At 34.9% G+C, this 12,746-nt stretch overlaps 1 protein-coding gene across 9 annotated transcripts in view; it reads right to left on the minus strand.

Annotated features, from left to right (window-relative positions):
• The window catches only part of DMD (dystrophin), a 1,717,438-nt gene that overhangs the window by 1,497,577 nt on the left and 207,115 nt on the right, over positions 1–12,746 (minus strand). For all 9 annotated transcript variants that reach the window (XM_035001266.1, XM_035001277.1, XM_035001248.1 and 6 more), the window contains one exon: positions 3,194–3,344. In XM_035001266.1, coding sequence (XP_034857157.1) covers positions 3,194–3,344 — 151 coding nt within the window. The remainder of the gene's footprint in view (positions 1–3,193; positions 3,345–12,746) is intronic.

Here is a 12,746-nt window from a genome sequence, read left to right on the forward strand (position 1 = left end):
CTAGCACTGGATCTAACTTCTTTATCAGATGTTCAGTTAAAATCTACATGACCAAATTAGCATCTTTGCATCACAACTTTCACATGAAAATTAGAATACAATTGACATTTTATTTTTCCCCCAATAGTGTAGTGGATGGAGATGACCATAGCTAGAGCTCTCCCTAAACTGCTTGATTGTAAACTGCTATGGCCAAAGGACAGCTGTGGGGGCATCAAAAGCAGGGCCATTTGTCACTGAGCCAGAAGCTCATTAAATAAGAAAAGAACTCTGGGACTTAGAAAGAACAGTATCTTGCATCTGCACAGAGTATGAAACTAGCTCTGACAAAATATTATAAAAAGAAAATAAAGTTGAGTAAGATGCAGATTTAGGAGAAATGAGTTGAGGGAGCAGATAATCCCTTTCAAAGCCACAAATCCAAGAACCACAGAATCCTAAATAGAGTTGTCAGATCAAATCCAGGATGCCAACTAAGATCTGAATTTCAGATAAACAATGAGTAGTTTGAGACATACTTCCACTAAAAACAGTATTTGTTGCTTATCTGAAATTTAAATTTAACTAAGCTTCTTGTATTTTTATTTCCTAAATCTGGCAAGCCTAACCTGAACCAATTATGAAGGTTACTCTGTGTATGTATGTATGTATGTATGTATGTATGTATGTATGTGTGTTTCTTTATGGACTGAGCAAGCTCTTGTTCCTACAATAAAACCCAGAGCTAATTTTATAATGGTTATTAGAATGAAGCACCTTCAAAACTCCTGATCAGAAATAACTGTCACTATTTGCAGGCAACATGACTTTATCCATGGAAGATCCTGAAGACACCACCAAAAACTATTAGAACTAATAAATTCAGTGAAGTTGCAAGGTACAAAAACAATATACAGAAATCATTTATATACATTTACAACTATCAGAAAGAGAAATTAAAAAAACAACCCAATTTACAATTGCTTCAGAAAGAATAAAGAACTAGGGATAAATTTAACCTAGAAGGTAAAAGATCTGTACATTAAAAACTACTAAGATACTAATGAAACAAATTGAAGAAGACATAAATAAATCAAGAGGTATTTCATGCTCATGGATTGGAAGAACTAATATTAAAATGTCCATATTGCCTAAAGCAATCTACAGATTCGATGCAATCCCCATCTAAATTCCAATGGCATTTTTCACAGAACTAGAACAAACAATTCTAAAATTTATATAGAGCCACAAAAGACCTCAAATAGCCAAAGCAATGATGATAAAGAAGAACAAAGCTGGAGGCATGACTCTCCCTGGTTTCAAACTATATTACAAAGCTATGGTAATCAAAATGGTATGTTTTGGCATTAAAAAAACAGAGACAACATTAATGGAATATAATAAAAATCCCAGAAATAAACCCGTGCATATGTATTCAATTAATTTACAACAAAGGAGGCAAGAATATACAATGGAGGAAAGGACAACTCTTTTCAATAAATGGTGTTGAGAAAATGGCAGGACCACATTAAAAGAATGAAACTGGACTACTGTCTTATACCATACACAAAAATTAACTCAAAACAGATTAAGACTTGATGTACGACCTGAAACCATGAAATTCCTAGAAGAATACCTAGGTGGTAAGCTCCATGACAGCAGTCTTGGTGATTTTTTTTTTATTTTGACTCTAAAAGCAAAGGTAATAAAAGCAAAAATAAACAAGTAGGACTACATCAAAGTAAAAAGCTTCTGCACAGAAAAGGAAACCATCAACAAAATGAAAAGACAACCTACAGAATGGGAGAAAATATTTGCAAATCATATACCCAATAAGGAGTTAATATCCAAAATATATAAAGAACTTATACAACCCAACAACAAAAACACAATCAGATTTTAAAATAGGCAAAGGATCTGAACAGACATTTTTCCAAAGAAGACATCCAGATGGCCAACAGGCACATGAAAATATGCTCAGTATCACTCATCAACAGGGAAATGCAAATCAAAACCATAACAAGCTATCACTTCATATTTGTTAGAATGCCTATTATCAAAAAGATATGGAATAAGAAATGTTGGTGAGGATGTAGAGGAAAGAGAGAGCGCTTGTGCACTGTTGGTAGGAAAGTAAACTGGTCAACCACTCTGGAAAACAGTGTGACGGTTTCTCAAAAAATTAAAAATAGAACTACTATATGATCCAGCAATTCCATTTCTGGGTATTTGCTCAAAGAAACAAATGAACAAAACAAAACTTATAGATGCAGAGAACTGAATGGTGGATGCCAGAGGGGAGGTGGGTTATGGGGTGGGCCAAGTGGCTGAAGGGAGTCACGAAGTACAACCTTCCAGTTAGAAAACAGTAGGCCACCTGGATGTAACATATTGCACAGTACTACAGTCAATAATATTGTAGTGCATATTTGTAAGTTGCCAGGAGAGTCAATCTTAAAAGTTCTCATCACAAAAAAAAAAAAAAAAAAAATTGTGTGGTAACTCTGTATGGTAACAAATGGTAACTAGACTTATTTTGCTGATCATTTTTCAGTGTATACAAATTTCAAATCATTATGTTATATACCTAAAACTTACACAACGTTATATGTCAATTAATATTTAAAACATGGATGCTGAAGGAAAAAAAAAGAAATATTCCTTTAGAAATTCTAATCACAGAAACAACAAATGCTTTCTGGCAACCAAAGAGCATAATTTGTAAATGTATAAATAAACTGAAAAAAGATGGAAATATTATAAACGATGAATTCTGTATTTTATAGAAAAGCAATGTTACAGGTGTTCATTTTAATCAAGCTTGGCCTGTTCTAAGACTATGAATTGAAGGTAAAAACATGTAAAAAATCTTGTCTTATGAGTTAAATTTGCATTGCAAGTAATCCCTACAGAGTCCCTCTTCTAAGAAACCAAAACTTTAATAAATCACATATCTAGCATTGTTCTCATCCAGGAATACGTTTGATTTTTTTTTTCAAATATGAAAAGCCAAGGTATGCCGTATTTGAAAAAACAAGCATTCCAAAAAATATTAGGTAAGAAAGACTTTCAAACTCTTCTTAATTGAAGCTTTAATTCTTTCTTCTCTGTAAACCATGATATATGTATGTATGTATGTATGTGTGTATGTAATACACATATGTACATGGAGTTTGTTCTCCAGTAGAAAGCAAATAGCATAAAATATACTAACCTTATGTTGTTGTACTTGGTGTTTTAGGTCTTCAATATCAGGTCCAAGGGGCTCTTTCTCCATTTTCCTTATTCTCTCTTCTGTTTTGGTTAGCCAATCATTTAACTCTTTCAGTTGCTGATTCTGGAGACCCATTAGAACTTTATGTAAACTGAAAATTCGAAAGATGTCTATTATTACCTCTATCAAAACAACTTTACTTACTATTATTAAACCTGCAAGATAAAACTGTTGACATTTATGTAATTTATGGCATGTTCACATTGTTTGGCATCTATTAAACATTAAGAAATAAGGGAAGCAAAGCCCATGATCAATCACCTCTGAAGTTATTCTTTCTCCGAATTATAGTTCATACATTCCAATTTTTAGGAAGTTTCACATAGCTAACTAAATGTGAACTTACACTAAAAGTGTAACCCATATCTGATAACTGAACTAATAGCATATCCTGGCAATCATTCATTTATATCTCCATTACTTTAATATGTATGGTGATTAAAGATGGCCACAAATTTTTTGCCACTCTTCCCAAGAGTCTATTTCCCATTTTAATAAATATGGACCAGCCTTCTGATTTGTCTTGACCAGTAGAATATGCAGAAGTGACACTATGAGAGTCCCAAGTATAAATGCTGTAAGAGAACAAGGAAGCATTTATATTGTCTCTTAGAACCTAGATACCACACTGTAAGAAGACCAGGCTACACTATGGAACGATGAGAGACCATGTTGAGTGGCTCTAGAGGATAAAATGCTGTCTTAAAAGTTGAGCTTCCTGCTGAATGCAGCTCAAAGAGTGACCTCAGCCATATTACAATTGTAGAACAACAATCTAGATGAGCCCTGCCCATATTTCTGATCTACAGAATCATGATATAATAATAAATTATTGTGTTAAGCCATGAAATTTTGGGGTCATTTGTTATACAGAAATAGTAAGTGAAAGAGATGTAATGTTTACAAAGATGTAAACAACAGTGGGTTGGGTAATGAATTTAAAGCCTGACTATATGCCCTAAAACCAACTTCTTACCTTCTCAATTACATTTCCAGCATCAGGGACATGGGACAATATGTTGCCTATCAATCACACAACTTCATGGTGAAGATGAAAATTAAACTTGAGGTTATTTCAGTCACTCAACAAAAATTTGAGACTCAAATGAGAAGTGTTAATACTTATTTTGAGGTAAATATTCTTTGGGAAGACATGTTGGAAGCATTCATGGAAATCATAGTATAATGAATGCTGATAAGGAAGACATAATTAGAACTAGGTATTTACTATTCTGATTTATAAAATCTTCACCAGAAGTTTCCATTAATCAGCACATTTAAAAACACAGAATACACACATAATTAAGTGTTTAATATAATCTGGACTACACCATTTACTGGCCTTTTACCTTTCACAGACACATGTTCCCTGAGGCACCCTGCAATCAAAAGCCTATGGGAATGAGGTTTAATTTATCAAACACAAAAAGTAGACATCTTTTTATGGGAAGCAACACTGATGAGGAAGCATCCAATAAAGCAAAAACTCAAAGTTGCTTGTTTAAGCCTCTCAAAGAATACCATCCTCACATTACAAGGTGCATAAATCATTCACTTTATTGGTTCGGTCTACCCCTTGAGAACTGACCTGATGATAATAAGATTTCATGAGAATTAGCTACAGTATCATTCCTTATTTTTGTTGTTTTTCCTGTCCGGTTTGTCACTCCAGTAAGCTAAAAATTTCACCTTTCAAAAACTGAAGAAAAGAATCCCACATTGTCATTCACCCTTGAAGAAATGTTTCAACTATAACACACATTTGTTAGAATCAATACGGAATTTCATTTTAAAATATTGTTTATTTCCTTTTTGTAACTTTTAGACAGACATTTCATTCAACAAATATTCACTGACTCCCATACCTTTGCTGGAAACTCGGGTTGATTAGGATGTCCATGTGGGGGAATATGTGTGAAAAGCTCAACTCTGTATGGCTTTCCTTTGGACTTTAAGAACAATTATTTTTAATATAATGTTCAATAATGTTTTTGCTTTTCCAATGTTGTTACTTTAGATACTCTAATCACTCAGTAATGTCTGGTCAGTAGTTTACTTATGGCTTTCTGCATAGGTGTTTTACGAAAGGAGTTAACAGATAGTAAAAGGTGCTGTGCTTCCTTTGCTCACTAAGGCCTGCAAAGAGCATCAATATACGCAGGTGAATTACAGGCCAGAGTTACTCAGAGTGAGCAGCAGAGAAGTGAATAGTGGCTCATGGCAATGCCTGAACAGCGGAAGAAGCAACCATGAGGAGGCACTGCTATCAGAAGGTCTGTTTAAAAGCCTGTACAATACAAATGCCCCTTTTCTAAATGTGGTCGAAGAAGGGGTAACTTTAGAAAGTTGGGGGTGATAACTAACCCTTGGGTTAAAATATCATTTAAAATTCATTTTTAACCATTTTGGCTAACATGCATTCAACACTTTTTGTGGGCTAATCTTATTAGGAAGCATAAAATGCACTATTTCAGTGGATCCTAAATGATGATATGTAACATTTATGGTTCGCAGAATGATTTTTGTGGCACAGGGAAAAACTTATGAAATTATTTTAATATGCTTAGCATTTATGTGGCCAAGCAATATGCATACGTGTATGTCTGTATACATACATATATATAGTGAGTCTATATATGATTTTAATACATATATAAAATCATACAGCTTAGGATGAGACTAAGTAAAGATAATTATTTTAAGGAAAAGTATTAAATATGTAATGATAAAAAATGCAGATATGGAAGGAATTGTGAAGGTGGAACATGACTGACTTGTGTTTGAAAAACACTGAATAATTACATTTGGTCTTCATTATCACTTACTAAGGTAGATAATACCACTGTTATTTTATTTCTGAGGACAATGGATTTGGGGAAGGTTAAAGAATTGGCCCAAGGTGTCCCAGTGACAAGTTAAGACACTATCTAAATGCTAAATTATCTGTCACCCAAATCCATGCTCTTAACTTTGACTTATCTTCCTTCTTTATGGATCAGATGATGTGTTAGGTTGGGTCATATGAAATTGCTGATACATGAGTCTTCATTCCATGAAAATGACAATTTCATATTGTTAAATTAAAAATATTATTGAGGGGCGCCTGGGTGGCTCAGTCGGTTAAGCATCTGCTTTCGGCTCAGGTCATGATCCCAAGGTCCTGGGACTGAGCCCCACATCAGGTTCCCTGCTCAGCAGGGAGTCTGCTTCTCCCTCTCACTCTCCTTCTGTGCTCGTGCACTCTCTCTCTAATAAATAAAATATTTAAAATAAAACGAAATAAGAATACTATTGAAATGAAAGAAAGAAATTCTACATTTCCAACCAACATTCTAAAGGTGCAAATAAATTAGGGAAATTTGTCAAATTCCTAAAATAAAAATCACCCATAGGCAAAAAAAGAGTATGCATTTCTCTTGGTTTCATTTTATGGTTTTCAAGTGGTCATTTAGAAAGGGCTATAAAAGCAAAAGGAAAGTGAAACATAAATACATGACAGGCAATAGAGAGAGGAGGACAGTGGAACTAGAATAAACTAATGCCAGACAGGAGACAGTCCTGACAAAATCCAGAGGCAGAAGCATGCCAGGATATGACATTGGGAACTGCTGCAGCCAACTTCCAGTTGTAAAATTGGCTGAAGACAGAGGGAGGCTAGCAAAACCAATAAACTGAAAGGACCTAGAGGGTATCATGCTAAGTGAAATAAGCCAGTCAGAGAAAGACAAATATCACATGATTTCACTCATATACTGACTTAAGACACAGAACAAACCAACAAAGGGAAAAAAGAGATAAATAAAAAAGAGACTCTTAAATGCAGAAATCAAATCTGGTGGTTGCCCGAGGGGAGGTGGGTGGGGGGATGGGTGAAAGAGGTGAAGGGGATTAAGAATGCACTTTAGCTTAATGAGCACTGAATGTAGAGAATTGTTGAATCATTTTATTCTATACCTGAAACTCATAGAACACTGTATGTTCATTTTATTCCAATAAAAAATGAAAGAACCTGGGATTTTGATGGCACAATGGAGTCATATACTTAACCTAGAGATATCCCACCCGTGGATTTAGTGTAATATAAGATAATGACATCCTTATGGTTTTAACTAGTGCTTCCCAAACTTTAATGTGCATACAAATCAGGTGGGGAATATGTCCTACATTGTAAGCCTGGGGAGGGACCTGAGAGTCTTCATTTCTAACAAATGCCCAGGGCATGCCAATGCTGCTGGTCCATGGACCACACTTGAAGAAGCAATGGTATAAGCTACTTGGATCTGGGTTGTAGCTGCAGTAAAAAACATCTTAGGGAATAAGATAATTTTACTGATGATCTCCTTCTCACCCCATACCCTGCTGTGTGAACATGTGTCTGTGAACATGAAGGAAATCACTGCAAACAGAGTCTGCTTTACAGAGATTCTGCTGGACTGTAGCAAGGCATTTATCCTCTAACCAGTACTGCCCAATAGATCTTACAATGATGTAAATGTTGTATATCTGTGTTATCCAATATGATAGCCACTAGCCATGTGTGGCTACTGTGCACTTGAAATATGGCTAGTAAATGAGAAACTGAATTTTTACCCATACCTAATTATAATAACTTAAATTTACAACTAAATAACTACATGCAGCTAGTGGCTGCCATATTGGACAGTACCAGTCTAAACCAACAGACAACTAGATTGACAATAGCAAGGATTGCTTACTTGGCAGTCTTTATCCATAATACTTTATTATGTCACACAATATTTATAAGGAAGGATATCCTGAGTTAAGGAATTTAGGAATAAATATGAAGAGCATTTTCTGAAATCTTGGTTTTCTTTTTTTTTTTTTTTAAAGATTTTATTTATTTATTTGAGAGAGAGAGAATGAGAGACAGAGCAGGAGAGGGAAGAGGGCAGAGGGAGAAGCAGACCCCCCGCTGAGCAGGGAGCCCGATGCGGGACTCGATCCCGGGACTCCAGGATCATGACCTGAGCCGAAGGCAGTCGCCCAACCAACTGAGCCACCCAGGCGCCCCTGAAATCTTGGTTTTCTACACAAATTTATAAATGTCAAAATGGTATATGTTTTCATTAATTTCAGCCTATATTTGATAGCCTAAATAGTGTTTCTTGGGCTTTATGGAAATGCATTATAAAATGTATAAAATACTTATAAAACATAATCATATGCTAGATGCTATACTAATAAATATGTAAAAGTATAGACTTCATAAATCCTAGGGACTTACGATGAAAAATTACTAAGATTGGTTCTCAGGCCCCATTTCCTAGACTTCGTAATTACTTGCTTATATGCAATTCTCAAATAAGAAATACAACTAATGAAAGGAGGTAAAATATTAATGTGAATTTATAGATTACAAAAGAATTCCCAGTGATGTTCAATTAGCATGTTATACACCCAAAATACAATCACATGATTTAAGTTGTCAATAAAACCTATATATGTGATTTAAGGGAGGGCTACTGGTATGAATTAGAGAAACTGAATATTTAATGCACTTTTTACTTTCAAATGCATGCCATTTAGTAACTAAAATCACACTGATAAAACCCAAAATTAATTTATTGACTTATTCAAACTGCTGGCCTGAAAATCTCAGCAAAATGGCTGTAGTGACTAGATTACATAGCTTTGATTTTAGCTCAAGAATCTTTTATGTACAACTAGATGTTCTGGGAATGCTGATAAATACTTAAATATGTAGTTATTTTAACCCTCTTGTATGGGTTTTTGTTTCATTTACTCTATTACGAAAGTGATCAATGAAGGTGACATTTATACATCAGGTTTTTTTTAAAACTATCACAGAAATGTGAATTAGTGGAATTTATATCCAGCCAGGTGATTCCAGTGAACATCCAGGGGTGAAAAGGATTGTGTTGGTTTTCAGGACTCAGGCATAATTTTTACTTCAGCCCTTGGGTGTTCACAAGTGGCAAATGTTTAGGTAGCTGAGCCCAGGCAGCATGACTCTATCAGGATTAACATGAACCAGAGGCAAGGAGATGACACAGAGACAGGTTTAGGACACATAAAAATGTCTTCACTGAATTATTTATAAATGAATAATACTATATAAGTACTAAATTACCTACTAAAATAGTAGTTTTAACCTTGCGTGATTTGGGACATTTAAATATAACTTTATGTATGAATAACAAATTATATTTATCATGTGCCAGACAACAGAAGTATTACTATAATTAATCCTAGTGATACAGGAACTGATCTTAGCCCCAATTTACAGATGGGAAACAAAGGTATACATGGGTCAAGGGACAAGCAAGGGAAGGTGGGAAAGCGGGAATCAGTTAGTTTGGCCCTGGGGCCTACTTCACCATCATGCTATACTGACTGTATGAATGTGATTTTTTTAGAGATGACATTTATATCTACTTTTTCATTTATTTCATTTATATCAGTGATTATAAGGACATAAAAATAGAAGGAAAAAAGGTCATTTAGTGGGATCTTATAGAGATTGTCACTAATGGATAATTTTGCTCTTTCTTCTCACCAAAATGAAAAGTACAGTTGTTACTATCGAGACAAATGTTCTTAGCATAAGGTTTACACTAATGCTAGAAACCACAATACACCAAGACCCAGTTTCCCTCAAACATATGGTGACAAGGTAAAATAAATGACCAGATACTTTAAATATTTATAATGTTCCACTAAATGTAGGAATCAGAAAACATGATATATTCTAGGCAAAGCAAAACAAACAAAAAAAACCCCACATTGTTTTAAAATTATAAAGCAATATTGATTTTTTTTAAAGCAAAGTTTCAGTAATGCATATACAAACACATGCAAAGGCTTTTTTGTATGGCAGTAATGAATGGGCCATATGAAGCACATTAGTAGTTTTCAATTCCCAAGGTTTGGGACATTTATCAAAGCTCAATGAATGCCTTGTGAAATATAAGGTTTAAAACCGAGAATCCAATAAAAACAATGACCCCAAATGTGTACAACTTTCCCCATCATTGTTACCTCTCTCCTACCACATTTAACCACCCCTACCTCCACCACTGCCATCTGCCAGGTCCCATTCTAAATTTCTGGAAGTGTGCTATCTGCGTCTGCGCACATGGTTCCTCCCTCCTTGCCCCCCTGCACCTCTGTGCCTCAATTAATGCACCCTCTGTCTGCCAAGTCCTAATCATACCTTAAAAAACCCAGCTACAAAGCCTGACAGTGGACAATGGTCTTCTGTCTACTACCAGTATACTACTACGAGTAGAGTAGTTTCCATTGCAGAATGAAATGAGGCAAAGGTCTAACTGAATCACATAAAGAGGCTTTTCCCCCCTAAAACAATGTGTCGGTCCTCTTCACTACAGCACCACCATTCAGTCCAATTAGTACGCTGACATCTATCTTGGGTCAGAAGAGAAAGCAAGGAGAACAGGACATGCACATTTTTCAAAATTTCCCACTAATTCTGAAAGTTACCATTATATTACACCCTGCCACCTGATCTTGGAGGCCACAGTTTTTAGTCCTCAACCTCACAATAAATATTTCTGAAAGAATTCACCTGCCAAGTTGCCCTTCCAACAGCCAGAAATAAAAATAAATTTTCAACCCTCCCTCAAAATTAAACGTGTATTCATATTTATTTTTTCACCGGGTGGAATGTGAGAAATAGTGCTGTTTAAAAAGGATTCTGTGTGACAAAAATGTACCATTGTTTTCAAAATCCTGATCTATTTTATTCCTCCATCCATATATCTCAACAGCAGCTTAATTATTGATATTTTTCAACTATCCAGAGCAAGATTAAAGTTCAAAATGCAAACAAATTCATCTGCATTTTGAAAGCATAAATTCAAAAGAGTCACAGTAACATAATAAAGAAGCTGCATGGCTGGATGCAAAAGATTTTTGTGGCAAATACATTATGGCAACCCTCAATTCAATCTTCCTGATTAAATACTCACAAAGTGGATGAAGAAATGCAGATGTCATCACAAACCAAGGACTACTATTAAATACAATGATTGGAAGATTGTTTAAATTATCCCTAGTAAGAATGGGGAATGTTGACACTCAGAGATCACATTCATTTATATGGCAAGAGAAGCCTACTCTCAAATTCAAAAATTATGTCACTATATAATATCTGGCATAGAGCCTGGCATATAGTAGACACATGATAAATATTTCTTGAATGAGTAAGTGGTATCATTTAATTAACCATCAAACATAAGACATAATACAAAAACACGAACTCTTTCCTGATCAGAAATATCAGAATTAAGATGATAAAAATACCAATTTCCATAAAATCTGTTCCTGTCTCCAGACCTTTCCATTTGTTTGCCTTTGCCCCAGCTATCTGCATGGCTTGTTCGCTCCCTTCATTTAGGGCTCTCCTTAAACATTACCTCACCAGAGAGGCCTTCCCTAACTGACTGCCTCCATATAATCACACACATGACGTTTCCTTCTCCTAATCTACCTCCTGACTCTTTTCCCTTTATCATTTATCACCATCTGATGTTATACATATTTTGTAATTGTGTCTTCCCACTAAGAATGCAAGCTTCATAAGAGAGGGAGTTAGTCTGCTTTGTTCACTGATATTTCCCTAGGATCTAAAACAGTGCTGGGAATATAGTAGGTAAGAATTGTTAGTGAGAGAGATGAATGAATGATTAAACTTAATTTTCTAATGATCATTGTTTATCTTTGTGAAAAAGCATTGTTCCAAAAAATCCTACTCTCTACTCTGATTTATATCAGTTCTAGAGACTGGGCTTGCCTATTTATAATTTAAACTGTAAGAGTCATATACTTATTATTATTTGAACAAGGACTCTCCACATTTTAACTGCACATTATTTACAGAAAGAATTGTGACAGCCAGTCATATCTATTTGAACGTGACCAAATTACTGTATGTTAATTATTGCTGCTTATTAGGCCAGTAATTAATTGTCAGTACTCTCACGTTGTCTCTATTGTATATTCCTTCACAAGAATCTTGCAATTCCATTAGTCACCCCATGAGATAATATCAACATTTGAGGATTAAATGAGACATCACCCAGCACCATTTTTGGAGCTTCTAAGAAAGTAGTTAAAATGTTTGACCCCTCAGTTAATAGGAAAAGAGGAGCAAGAAATAATAAAAGCAGTGGTCTACAAACAAGGAGTATGGATTTATACTATTTCATAATTGTTTCAAGTAGATCAGTGCTGCTCAAACTTTAATGGGCTTAGGAATCACTCGCGATCTTGCTAAATTGCAGATTCTGATTCTGTAGAGCAGAGGGAGGATGGAGATTCTGAATTTTTAATAAGTTCTCAGGTAATGTTGGTCTTGCTGTCCTTGAACCACCTTGATCTCCAAGAAATTCTCATTTTAACATTATTAGAAGAATTTAAAAATGAATTAACAAAACGGTTATATAAAATCACACGTAGGAGTCTGAGATTATGCATTGTTAAAACAGTCATT

Source organism: Mirounga leonina, unplaced genomic scaffold, assembly GCF_011800145.1.
Source record: "Mirounga leonina isolate KUSES-001 unplaced genomic scaffold, KU_Mleo_1.0 Mir_101595, whole genome shotgun sequence".
NCBI classification, from domain to species: Eukaryota; Metazoa; Chordata; class Mammalia; order Carnivora; family Phocidae; genus Mirounga; species Mirounga leonina.